The sequence below is a fragment of the Plecotus auritus genome, assembly GCF_963455305.1.
Source record: "Plecotus auritus genome assembly, chromosome: 5".
NCBI lineage: Eukaryota > Metazoa > Chordata > Mammalia > Chiroptera > Vespertilionidae > Plecotus > Plecotus auritus.
The window spans coordinates 32,604,833-32,618,963 of NC_137776.1; the positions used below are offsets into that span (position 1 = coordinate 32,604,833).

The following is a 14,131-nucleotide window of genomic DNA, read 5'->3' on the forward strand; positions in this document are numbered from 1 at the left end:
GTGCCCTGCCACTGTGGACTGATTTAATTACAGAGAGCAGCTTTCCATTTCCTTTCACACAGGCAAGCAAATAGAATAAGATTAGCACGCCAGAGTTTGGTGTTTGAATTTACCTTCTGCTAATAAGTTTGGGATAGGCCTTAATAGAATTGCTATTTCTTCATTGCCTTACATCACAAGAATTTGTAGATCAAAGTGAAAAACACTCAGATATTTGTTGTATTTATGTTCTCTCTGTCATTCTGAAATTGCTGAAGAAAATTTGACATTTCATTTGTAGATTGTCTTTTGAGTCTAAAATTATGGTTTTTTCACAAATAATAAAGTGTCTACTATTAGACTAGGGTGCTTCTCAAACGTTAATGTGCATATAAATCACCTGGAGATCTTGTTAAAAGGCAGATTCTGTAGATCTAGAGTAGGGACAAGTTTTATGCATTGCTAGCAAACTCCCAGGTGATAATGATGCTACTGGTCCTGGACCACAATTTGAATAGAAAGGCATGGTACTAGAATATAGTATTAGAATACCATATTTTGGACAGTAAACATTCTCCCTGCAGTCAGGCTAAAGCTAATACTGAGAAACACTATTCTTTGTTGTTGTTGTTAATCCTCACCTGAGGATATTTTTTCCATTGATTTTTAGAGAGAGTGGAAGGGAGGGGGAGAGACATAGAGAGAGAAACATCAGTGTGAGAGAGACACATCGATTGGTTTGCCTCCCACACTTGCCCTGACCAGGGCTGGGGATTGAGCCTGCAACCGAGGTACGTGCCCTTGACCGGAATCGAACCGGGAACGCTTCAGTCCTCTGGCTGATGCTCTATGCCAAACCAGCTAGGGCTAGGAAATACTATTCTTAAATTGCTATGCATTATGCAAATAGAGCAGTACCACTTGTTCTGCCTTCCAGAGCCACTGTCTTAAGTTCGCAGATACTCCTTATCCGTTATAATGGACATTGACGTTGCTTTCTTCATCGGGCCTTACTAACCCAAAAGAATAGGTCAGGAAGATTAGCATAACACAGGCACAAATGCCAGGTTTCCTGACTCACCTAGTAAAGTGTAGTTCTAGCCCAGTTCTTTGTTTCCAAATTATTCAGGCAACCTTAAAGTACCATTTAACAAATATGCACTCTAAATTCTGGAACAACCTGGAATATGAGAAGAGCTTGTGCCTCTTTATTCCCTGCTTTGTGTTGACAGCTCTCCATTGGAGGTGTCATCATTCTGAAGGATACCAGTGAAGACATTGAAGAGCTGGTGGAACCCGTGGCAGCCCATGGCCCGAAAATCGAGGAGGAGGAACAAGAGCCAGAACCCCCAGAACCATTTGAGTATATTGATGATTAAGAACCAGAGGTGTGTGGAACAAAATTGTGTATCAAGAGAAATATCTGTCAGTTCTTCAGTAAAGTTTTATGTGGGGACATTGTCTCACTTTTTCCCTTTTGTGCTTAATTCCTATTTACCTAAATGGTATTAAATAATTGCCCCCTCCCCTTTTTATCTCTGCTTACAATCATAACCACCAATTCCTTTTTCTTTCTTCTTTGATTCTACCCTATAGTGTACTACCAATGCTATTCAAAGTAGCTGGTCTGCAAACTTTTTATAGGTCTGTGAGGAGGTAGAAAGCTTGCTTTGGATGTAAATCTGCTCAGTGCTTTTATCAAAACAGCCTTGCATCCCCCTCACCCCAAAAGAAGTCAGCTAAACTAACAGTTTGCTAAATGATGGAGTTGATTTACATTGTGATATAAGCTCCTTATTGTAGATAAGTTAAAGTTTGTGGGCCAGCGATGGTCTATAGAATACACTTTGAGTAGCACAGGCCTGCACCTCTCCCTGATTATTCTCTCCCTTTCCTTTGGCAATACTTTCAGCACTAAAAGCCTTAACATTTATTTATATAGTGAAATTATTGAACATCTAGTATGTATGAAACACAGTGCCTATAAGTACTTAGGGGTCATTTAGACTGTAACACAAAGCTTTGTCCAGTTGAAAAAGATTATTATTATGCCGGCATTCTACAATGTTGGGGGGCGAGGGTTTAAAAGGCAAAAGTTTGGAATAATCTAATTTCACAAAATTGTCATTCATATTTCCTCCATTTTTTTTAATGGTCATCACATATTTGAAGATGTATGATCAAGCTTCCTTAATTCCACCCTAGTTCAAATACATTATCAGACAGATATTAATTTATTCAACTCTTTAAAGAAAATAAGAACAGTATCATTGCACAGCCAGTATGGCTCAGAGGTTGAGCATTGACCTATGAACTAAGATATCATGGTTTGATTCCCAGTCAGGGCATATGCCTGGGTTACAGGCTTGATCCCCAGTGTTGGGCATGCAGGAGGCAGCAAATCAATGATTCTCTCTCATCATTGATGTTTCTCTCTCTCTCTCCCTTCACTTCCTCTCTGAAATCAATAAAAATATATTTAAAAGAAAAAGAACAGTATCATTTATTACAAAATAAAAATATATTTAAATTTAAATGTCAGATTACAAATCTAACAACATGATTATTATACACTGACTACCAATGAAAGCTTTTACAGAAATGTCAGCTATATATTAAAGCATAAACCCTGTCATTAATAGGAAAATATATTCAAGCCTCTGAGAGACAGTTTGGACCTTAGAGAGAGGGTGATTTATACTAACGTCCTTTCTATCTAGACTTGTTCTTGAAAATTCTCTTTCAGAGAATTTCTCTTTTCAGGACATCTTGATGGTTTCTTCCTCAGCTTTCCCAGCCAGCACAATACAGTATTACTACCATGAGCACTCAGTCTCTGTATAACTGACTCGCATTAGCCCCCTTCTTCCTTTCACAATACCTCTCTGAAGACCCCCTAATTAAGTCATTCAAGGCAGTTAGTACAAGATGGCTTAGAAATTTTTTAGTTGGAAATTAGATTCTTGTTATTAGTTTTCAAAAGGATAAAATACTCAATCCGATAGGAATGTGAAAATAGAGTCTATTGTAGCACAAATGGCATATGAGGACTGTATAGGCATGGTTAGGGGCTAGTTTTAGACTTCAACAGCTAGTAGTTTAAAAGAAAACAAACCGTTTTTGAAATAAAGAATGATCCTAGCTTTGCTTCTCTTCTCCCCTTCCCCAGGATCTCATTGCTCACCTGAAGAAGGTTGTCCAGGTTCATATTGGAAATGTCTATGAGGAAATTCATGTTGAGACCTGCTATTCACTGCATGTATCATTGCCTCTGCACTGACCTGAAGAACCTTGTCTCCAAGTCTTTGGTTGAAGAGAAGATATATGACTATTTAGTATGCTCTTTCACACAACTTGGTTTTCAAATAAATATATTAAAATCTCCATATGGACAAGGACTGTTTGTTTGATTGATTGATTGATTTTCAGCCTGGATTTTAAATAAATGGGCTTAATGTTTTTCACTACCACCACCACCACCGCCTTCATGAAATGCCTAAACTAAAAGAGCTAAAACCTTGATTACTAGGATGAATATGTATGACTTTTATACACACACACACACACACACACACACACACACACACACACTAGGGGCCCAGTGCACGAATTCGTGCACCTTGAAAGGAATTGTGGGCCGTGAGGCTGCAATGGGCACAGGGGCAGGTCTCAGCCCATCCTCCGTGCCCCCACCCGGCCCCTCCTACCGCAGCACCCCCCCCCCCCCCGAACCCAGTTCCCTGTCTGCGGCAGTCCCGCTCCCACCCACTGACCACGCAGAGCAATTGGGGCTGGCACCAGCAGTGGCTGCACAACTGCTGTCCCGATCGCCCCTCAGGAGTAGGGGGAGGTGGAGAAGCCCTCAGGGGCAATCAGGGCTGGCAGCTGCTGCGAGCACCCACTGATGGGGACCAGCGCCGGGCACCAGCAGTGTGTGCAAGTGGGGCCAGCGCTGGCAGTGGGTGCAAGTGGGGTCATCACTGGCAGCGGGCATAAGCAGGGCTGGTGCTGGCAGCAGGTGCAAGCACCAAGTGGGACCACGGTACACGGCAGCAAAGAATTTTCAGTAACTACCAGAGGCTTACCCCAATGACAGCAACCAGCGCCCCACCTTGGTCTGGCATCCCCACTCACCTGCTTCACCATCCTGCCAGGGCCAATGCCTGCCGTGTTCCGCACACGCCCCCTGGTGGTCAGCGCACATCACAGTGACCGGTTGTTCAGTTCTGTTCACTCTATTTGCATATTAGGGTTTTATATATATAAATACATACATATATATATATAATTTTTTTTAAGAATACTTCATTGGTTTTGAGAGAAAGAGAAAAATATTGATGTGAGAGCACATCTATCAGCTGCCTCCTACAGCACACTGGAGATTGAGCCGGGACATGTGCCCTGACCAGGAATCAAACCAGCAATCTTGGTGCCTGGGACAACGTCTAACCAACTGAGCTACACCAGCCAGGGCATGTGACTTTCAAATTTATGACAGTTAAACTATTTCATAGATGATTTGAAAAATAGGGGGGGGGGAACCCTGGTTTAGAGAGAGTGGAAGGGAAGTTGAGAGGCAGAGAGAAACACCAATGTGAAGAGATACATCAATTGGTTGCCTGCACATGCCCCAACTAGGGCCAGGGATCGAGCCTGCAACCAAGGATACTTCAGTCTGAGGACCCATGCTCTATCCACTGAGCCAAATCAGCTAGGACTTTTTTTTTTTAAGGTATTGAAAGTGTGGGTGCCATCATTTATTGAAGAAGTCCCTTTAATCCAAGAGAAATGTACTCTAGGCAATTCAGATACATTTTTTAAAAAATAAGCATTGCTTATTTCCTGCTATTGACCTTGTTAAGAACAATAGATATAAACTATTCAGTTTCATTTAGCTACAGAATCTGATGATGTACCTTTTTTTCTCCTTTTCCATTTTTCATGTTTTTAGTAATTGAGATATAAGTTAAATGTAATTAAAATGGAGACATTTGAAGTGTATACAATTTGTTGAGTTTTGACAAGTACATGTTTTATTTCTACATTACCAGACCTTTCTTGGATGCTGAACTTTTGAAATAAGCAAGCACGGTCGTTATTCTGACTACTTGTTTTTTTTGGCATATGAAATGGATCTCTGAAGGGGAGGATCCAAGATGGCGGCGTAGGTAAACACCTAAACTGCTGCCTCGCACAACAATTTCAAAACTACAACTAAAAGACAAAACATCTATCACCCAGAACCACGGGAAAGCTGGCTGAGTGGAAGTTCTACAACTAGAAGGAAAGAGAAAAGAGCATTGAGACGTGCACAAGCGCTGAAAAGCTGAGGTACGGAGGCGCGCGCAAATCGGGCTGGCGACGGGCGACTGGGAGCGCTGCTTTTTTCAACCCAAAGGGAGACAGCTCCCGATTACTCCGAACTCCAGTTTCTGGGGAGACGCGGGGGACCCAAACTCCTATGGGGAGAAGCTGGACTGTCTACCACCGGGTCGGAAAGTGAGGGTGGCTTGCTTGCAGGGCTGCACGCAAGAATAATTGTTTACTGTGCTGGGGCGCAGGATGCGGGGACACAGTCGGAGACGCAGAGCCGGCTAACTGGCAGCCATCGCTGTTTGCCATGCCCTAGCCTAGTGAAGCCCTGAGACCCTGCCCTGCACAATCTACAAACCCACCCAAGCTACAAGCAGCAGCTTTAGCATATGAATGGCCTGCCCTATCGCAGCTTAACCTAGCAAACTTGCAGCTCGGGTCAGACAGCTCCAAAACCTCCAAACCCCAAGCAAAGAGGAGAAAACCGTAGTTCTCGCTGTAGCTCCTGCTGGGTGGCCTCAGTAGCTGACCTACACCCCATTGGAGATCCAGAAGCCAGTGTACCTAGTGGTCAGTGTGAGACACCAGATTTCAACTCCTCACATCCATAAGTGACACATTCAAGAGGCAGACTCAGTGAGCACCAAAGCCCCACTGAAACAAGTCCTGCACCATAAGCGTGTCTCCAGCACAGCAGTTCTTCCATTATAGACACAGCGGGTCCTCACAGCCAATTGGCCTAGAGGTCAATTCCTCCCAGTGTACCAACAGCAATCAAGGTTTAACTACACCAAGACTTTGCACTCAGCCCACAAAGGTGTGTACCAAGAGCGTCCACCTCAGGTGATTAGGGAGGCTGAGCTACTGGCCCCTATAGGTCACCTACCACACAAAGCCACTCCATCAACACAGGGAAGCAGCAAAATGCGGAGACAAAGAAACATGTCACGAATGAAAGAAATGGAGGAAAGCAAACTACTGGACGACATAGAGTTCAGAACCACATTTATAAGGTTACTCAAGAATCTTCTAAAAACTGCCCAGAAACTTGATGCAAGGAGCTTAGTGAGACCTTCAAGGACCTTAATGAGAATGCCAAAAAAATGGAAAAGGACCAGTCAGAAATTAAGCATACACTGTCTAAAATAAAGAATATACAGAAACTCAACTGTAGATCAATGTACCCCAAGAATAAACCAAAGATCTGAAATATGAGAAAACAAAAAACACCCAACCAGAAAAACAAAAAGAAAAAAGAATCCAAAAATATGAAGATAGTGTAAGGAGCCTCTAGGACAACTTTAAGCATACCAACATCCGAATTTTTGGGGTGCCAGAAGAAGAGAGCAAAATATTGAAAACCTATTAGAAGAAATAATGACAGAAAACTTCCTACCTGGTGAAAGAAATAGACTTACAAGTTCAGGAAGCGCACAGAACCCCGTACAAGAGGAATCCAAAGAGGACCACACCAAGACATATCATAATTAAAATGCCAAGGGCAAAAGACAAAGAGAATCTTGAAAGCAGCAAGAGAAAAACGGTTGGTTACCTACAAGGGAGTACCCATACGACTGTCAGCTGATTTCTCAACAGAAACTATGCAGGCCAGAAGGGAGTGGCAAGAAATATTCAAATTGATGAACAGCAAGAACCTACAACCAAGATTACCCAGCAAAGCTATCAATCAGAGTTGAAGGTCAGATAAAGAGGTTCACAGACAAGAAAAAGCTAAAGGAGTTCATCACCACCAAACCAGGATTACATGAATTGCTGAAGGGTATTCTTTAAGAAGAGGAAGAAGAAGAAAAAGGTAAAGATAAAAATTATGAACAACAAAATGACATCAAATACATACCTACCAACAAGTGAATCTAAAAATCAAGTGAATAAAAAATCTGAAGAACAGAATGGACTGGTGAATATAATAGAATCAGGGACATGCCAAAACCGGTTTGGCTCAGTGGATGGAGCGTCGGCCTGTGGACTCAGGGGTCCTGGGTTTGATTCCGGTCAAGGGCATGTGCATTGGTTGCGGGCACATCCCTGGTGGGAGGTGTGCAGGGGGAAGCTGGTCGATGTTTCTCTCTCATCGATGTTTCTAGCTCTCTATCCCTCTCCCTTCCTCTCTGTGAAATATCAATAAAATATATTTAAAAAAAAAAAAAAAGAATCAGGGACATAGAAAGGGAGTGGACTGACAATTCTCAGGGGGAAGGGGGTGTGAGGGGTGCGGGAAGAGATTGGACAAAAATCTTACACCTATGGATGAAGACAGTGGCGGGGGGTAAGGGCATTGGGTGGGGTGGAGAATCAGATGGAGGGGAGCTAGGGGGGGAAAAAAGAGGAACACCTGTAATAATCTGAACAATAAAGATTTATTTAAAAAATAAAAGCCCTAACCGGTTTGGCTCAGGGGATAGAGCGTCGGCCTGTGGACTGAAAGGTCCCAGGTTCGATTCCGGTCAAGGGCATGTACCTTGGTTGCGGTCACATCCCCAATAGGAGGTGTGCAGGAGGAAGCTGATCGATGTTTCTCTCTCATCAATGTTTCTAACTCTGTCCCTCTCCCTTTCTCTCTGTAAAAAATCAATAAAAAATATATTTTTTAAAAAAGAAATGGATCTCTGATTTACTGGGATATGGCAATAAGAGCTAGATTTGGGGGGCAGGGGTTGGTTGTGGGGTTTTTGTGTCTTGGTCTTCAGTCATATAAAAGATGGTTTCTAACATTTATACATGAATCATTCTTTGCTTTAACCTTGATTCTTTCACTTTTTAGAGGAAACAAACTCTTGGGTAGGTAGATCAGCCCTAATACATTCGTCTACTACATCTTTGTTAGGTCCAGGTCTAAAGGTTACTGATCCCAAAGGATGGCTCACTCATTGGTTAATTTCATTGTGTCCCCTCCTTTGTAAAGTCCTTGTTTCCTCAATATCAGATGATTCTATAAAAGTGATTATCTCATTTCCTAGACACTTAATTAGTTATGTCCTTCCTGTTTAAGCTTCTAGCATTTCAGACAGAGTGATCTCTAACATTTCCCTTAATATATTAAATGTTTAAAAAACAGAAGTCTCAATGATGTTATTGTCCAAAATTGAGTAGTCTGAAAGAGGTGGTACATTCACTGGCCTCCGGCCAAAGTTATTAAATTCAGTCCAAAATAATAGACTGAACTTCAGGAGCAGGCAACACTAGTTCCTGGTATGCAGTACAATTTAGAATTTATATTTTGGTCTTAAATCGTGAGGTTCTAGCTTTAAAAAGCAAGCTAAAAAGAAAAATGGCTTCTTGGATCAGATTAATGAGACTCTGATGGGGTTTTTTCCCCCTAGATTTCCTAGGGATGCATAGCACTGAATGAGAGCTAACCAAGAAGTAAGTCCAAAGTGAAATAAGTCATGTCTGAAGACAGGATTGGAGCTAAAATTGACACATTCTGTAGAAGAACAAGAAAGGAGAATGGCTGCAATTATTCCCAATGATGTCATTGTAGCACACTGTCAGAATTGAAGCCTTGTGGGATGCACAAATGGAAGGAAATGGTTTGATTTCTTGGATTGGACTTAATCCTGGAATCATCTTTCTACTACCCGTCTGCAGATAAATGACTGCTGGCTCTGCCTTTTAAATACTCTTTCTTGGCATTCATGACAAATCTTTTCCTCCTGTCCCTGACTCCTTTGAGTAAATATTTAGCTTTATTTGAGCACTAGAGGCCTGGTGCACGACATTTGTGCACTGGGGAACAGGGGGGCATCCCTCAGCCAGGCCTGCACCCTCTCCCAGTCCTCTCCTAAGCCGGCAGTCGAACATCCCCTGAGGGGTCCTTAGCGCTTCCTCTGAGGTGGGAGAGGCTCCCACCACCACTGCTGCACTTGCCAGCCATGAGCCCACCTTCTGGCTGCGTGGCACTCCCTCTGTGGGAGCACACTGACCACCAGGGGGCAGCTCCTGCATTGGTGTCTGCCTCCTGGTGATCAAGCGCATCATAGCAACCAGTCATTCTGGCATTCGGTCGATTTGTATATTAGCCTTTTATTATATAGGATTTCTTTGTGCAGGGATTCTTGGGCTCTTTGGCAGGTCCCACTCCCTATGACTGCTTTTTAACTCTAGCCTTCTCAGTATTTGGTCTTGGGTTTTCTCATTCTGCCCAATCTCCAAGCAATTTTGTCCATCCCACACCTTCGTTCACTGTCTTTTTTTTATTTTTTTATTCACTGTCTTTTTGTTTATGACTCCCAATCCACATCCCTCCCATATCTTCATCTGAGCTGGCTGCACATCCAACCACTGGGCATCCCTATTAGGGCTGCCTCATGGACAGTGTAGCCAAAGTACATCCAGCCTCCTATTCCTCCTCCTTGGGGCTAATGACAACCCCTCCATCCGGTGGTCCACACGAGAAACAGGATTCACCCTTGACTCCTCTGAAATATCCCCAGTTCATCCACCCTCCCCCACTGTTTGTGCCCCTAGTTCAAGCACTTAACTATCTCCCTTTAGACTTGACCCACTTTAATCCATTCTCCAAAATTGAGCTTTTTAAAATGCAAATCATGAATCTCCTGCTTAAACTCTCCCAGTGGTTCTTTGTTGAATAATGCCCATATACGTTGCTATATGTGCAACGCTATTCAAGGCTTTAGTTGTTGCTCACCTCTCCAGCCTCCCATTTCTTCACTCTCCTCCCACCTCCTGCTCAGAACCACTTTCACTTCCTCCAAAAATTCATTGTCATCTCCTAGCCTTTGCACATATCATTCCCTCTGCCTGAATTACCCTCTTCTCTTCACTCCCACCTTCTCCCTCTAGGTCTTTAGGTCTCCATTTATAGAGACTTTCTCCAAGAAACCCTCCCCAGACTCCCCCACCAGAGCTGGACTAGGTCTTTTTGCCTTCCCAGCACCCAGTATTGCTCCAGATTGTTCCTGTCACCATATTATCATCTGTTGCCCAGTTGATTTGCCTATCTTCCCCCAAGTTAGTCTTGCTCACTATTATAATCCTAGCACAAAATGTACGATCTCATATTCATTGGCTACCTGTATTGTCCAAAACAGTGAAAGCCACAAGTGAGCACTAGGAATAATTGGAACAGTCCATAAACGGTGATTCATTCATCTGTCTTCAAGCCTCTTCCTCAGGAGTCTAAATGTCTCTTCCTATTCCTCTTCCGCAGTAACTAACACTTCTGCTGAGGACTGTTTTTCAATTGGTTTTACTCTTTGGGAACCCTGGCTTTTCTTTGTGTGTGTAGACAAGATCGTGTCTCTGAAACCTAACTGGCATAAGATGAGAAGAAATGAGCTTGGGCAAAGAAGTTTTGTGGCTTTGTCCCAGACCCCTTATCTTCATCATAAATGAGACAACCCTTACACTTTCCACAGAAAATTCCTTAGAGGGTGCTTAGCTAGATTGCTCCTAGAGCTCAAGTTCCTTTCCTACCCTCTCATTTTTTACAGTTAAAAGCTTAAGGGCCCTTCTAAGCCAAGCTGCATAATAGAAAGATAGTAGACTTCAGTTCACTTGTTCCTTAGTGGTTTCCTCATTTGTAGAGAGGAAATGATGTCCACCTCAAAGTTTTTGCAGGGATCAAATGATAATGGCTAATTATTACCTGCCTACTGTGTGCTGGACACTGCTAGGAATCACACATGTTGATGTCCTCATTCCTCACAACTACCCTAAGAGGAGAGTGCTATTGTTTGAAATAATCTATGTTTAAGAACCTAACACTTAGTAGGCATTCACTAAGTTTTATTTGAATCAGAATGGTATGCCCTAACCTCTCATTTCACACATGGGGACACTCAAGAGTGACCTCTTCAATATCAAAGGCCATTTTTTACATTTATATTTTCAGTTCATCTTTGCATTAAGCTGGTCTCTGGCCTCTTTTCTGGCCTTGTTTGATCCAAATTGGCAACAGACAAATGGCAAATAGCCATTTCTTTGCCTATCCTCTATCCACACTCTGCTCTAAGTTAGTGTCTTCCTCCATATTCCTAAACCATATCAGAGAGGGATTGTCAACAGAAGCAGTATTTCCAAACACCCACAGCTTCTACAACAGCTGCTCCTAATGGCATCTGCCATCTGTTTGCTGGGATCTGTGCAGTTCCTTTGGTGCGTGCACTGTTTTCCAAATCAAAGTTATTTATGTGTAATAAAATTGCATCCGGGAGGTAATTGCCTTCAAGACCTTGGGCATTACACAGAGCCGGGATTTGGCAAAGAGTTGGACAGAGATAAAGAATTTCCCATTAAGTAGTATTCCCATGACCTGATGCAAGAAGCCTCTGACTTGTGCCAGGATCTCTCAGAAGCCCTGATTCATGTTCGAAAGATTTAAGAGGTTTACAGGCATCCAAGGCTTTCTGCATATGCTGGGTATGAACTAGTCTCTCCAAAATAAGGGTGGGCAACAGGTGCCTAAGCAAGTTCCTTCCTTTGTTCCTGGATAAGAAGCCAGGTGGGGCCCTGACCAGTTTGGCTCAGTGGATAGAACATCGGCCTTAGGATTGAAAGGTCCCAAGTTCAATTCTGGTCAAGGGCATGTACCTAGGGGGCATGCAGGAGGCAGCAGATCCATGCTTCTCTCTCATCAATGTTTCTAACTCTCTATTCCTCTCCCTTCCTCTCTGTAAAATCAATATACATACATATATATATTTTTTTAAAAGCCAGGTGGGGGTATTCACTAACACCTCACTGCCAGCACCCAGTATCCTCTGAGCAGCTCTCAAGCACATATGACACGTGCTGGCACAGCAATTTGTTGTTTTCCAATGGTTTCCTATGTGTGTAGGATTTTCCTTTTTCAGCCAGTCTATAAATATAAGCTCCTTAACAGCAAGCCCCAAAGTGTCCCCCAAAGAGCCTGCAGAATGTTTGATAACGCCTGCTGGTTTCAAATTAAATAATTGCTTTAGCTTGGGGAGTCTGGTGATGCCCTTGGTCCTGACTTACTCTTCTCCATGGCACTTATATGTTTGTTTATTGTCTGTCTCCCCCTATTAGCATGTGAGCTACATGGGAACAAGGGGTTTATTTTTAATGACTGCTGTGTTCCTAGTGCCTAGAGCAGCAGTTCCTGGCTCATTGTAGGCATTTAGTAAGTGATAGATGAATGATGGAAGGGTGGACAGATGGGTGGATGGACAGAGGATAGTGGCAAACAATCATTTAGCTCCTGTGTGCTAGGCACTCTGTTCACCGCTTTATTCACATTGCCATGCTTAACCCTCACAATTCTATTGCCAGGTAAATATTATCTTCATTTTACAGAAAGGGCTTAGGAAGGATAAGTGTGCATAGTTACCCAGGTCATGCTGACTACAAAACCTGTTTCTTTTTGGTTTTGCTTATGTTTATATTTTAGCTACTATGGAAATGATTCAGCAGATCTGGAGACCAACTCAGAAATCCATCAAGTTTAGCCAGCATTCAGATGATTCTGATGCAGATGATCCAGAGACCACACTGTCCTATGCAAAGCTGCCTTTAGAAGACGAGTCCCCTGGCTGTTTACCAGTAGCTGGATACAGAGATAGGGAGGACCCCAGAACCCCAAAGCATAGCCATCAGCAAAAGCCCTCCTTAGAGGAAGGATGTCTCACTACCAATAGAGTATGAATATACCTGGAGACAGAATGTATTTCCAAGGAGAGGTCCCCAGAAATGAAAAGGATGTCAGAAAGTGGAATTGTTGTCCGGCTGTGGCCCCTAGGACAGGTCTATGTAGTACATGTGATATATGGCACCAGGCTTCCTGGCTTTCTTACCTTCAGGCTCTCCTACATTCCCCATGGCAATTGCAATTCACCATCAAAAAGGGCTTAGGGCCCTGGCTGGTGTGGTTCAGTTAGTTGAGTGATGTCCCATGTACTGAAAGGTCACTGGTTTGATTCCCACTCAGGGCACATACTGAAGTAAGATCCCCAGTGGGGGTAGGTGCAGGAGGCAGCTGATCAATGTTTACCTCTCCCTTCTCTCTCTAAAAATCAATAATTTTTAAAATATGTTTTTATTGATTTCAGAGAGGAAAGGAGAAGGGGAGAGAGAGAGAGACATAGAGAGAGATAGAGAGAGGTAGAGAAAGAGAGAGAGAGAGAGAGAGAGAGAGAGAGAGAGAGAGAGAGAGAGACATCAATGATGAGAGAGAATCATCGATCGGCTGCCTCATGCACTTCCCCTACTGGGGATTGAGCCCACAACCCATGCATGTACCCTTGACCGGAATCAAACCTGGGACCCTTCAGTCCACAGGCCAGCATTCTATCCACTGAGCCAAAAAGCTAGGGCAATCAATAATTTTTTTCAAAAGGACTCAGGGGGTGTCTAACTCTGGCAGCAACCTATTTTATGAGCTGCTTCTTGCTCTCTTTCCCAGAGCCCTGGGGTAGGCCTACTGAAGAGCCCGCAGGGGCAGCCAGGATGCACCACTTACTCTGAGAAGTGCCCCCCTCTGGCCCCCAACCTGAGACTGTGGCTTGCAGTGGCTCAGGGTGATTGATAACCATCACATTACCCAAACACACAATGCCTGTGAGTGGATGCCATGCAGTCAGGCCTGCCCCACCGCAGCCTGAATGTGGGTGCCTCAGCCTCTAGAAAGCGCTGAAAGGGGAACTGCGTTCACTTCCCCCAGTAACACCTCAGCCATCAGCAAGCAGAAGGCGAGAGGACCATGGCTCCCGGGTCAAGCGAGGACAGCCGGGCCAGAATTCCCATCAGCAGACAAAGCACCTGCTGGAACCAACATAGCAGAGGCCCAGGAAAAAATAATTTCATTTTTCTTAAAATAATTTAATCAACATATATTTGT

The 14,131-nt window shown here is 43.5% G+C and overlaps 1 protein-coding gene across 1 annotated transcript in view; it reads left to right on the forward strand.

Moving 5' to 3' along the window:
• The window catches only part of PSMD1 (proteasome 26S subunit, non-ATPase 1), a 94,204-nt gene extending 90,828 nt beyond the window's left edge, over positions 1 to 3,376 (forward strand). The window contains exons 24-25 of the mRNA XM_080669217.1: positions 1,212 to 1,367; positions 3,149 to 3,376. Of these exons, the coding sequence (XP_080525343.1) occupies positions 1,212 to 1,358 (147 nt within the window). The 3' untranslated portion in view covers positions 1,359 to 1,367; positions 3,149 to 3,376. The remainder of the gene's footprint in view (positions 1 to 1,211; positions 1,368 to 3,148) is intronic.
• The last annotated feature ends 10,755 nt before the right edge of the window (positions 3,377 to 14,131 follow it).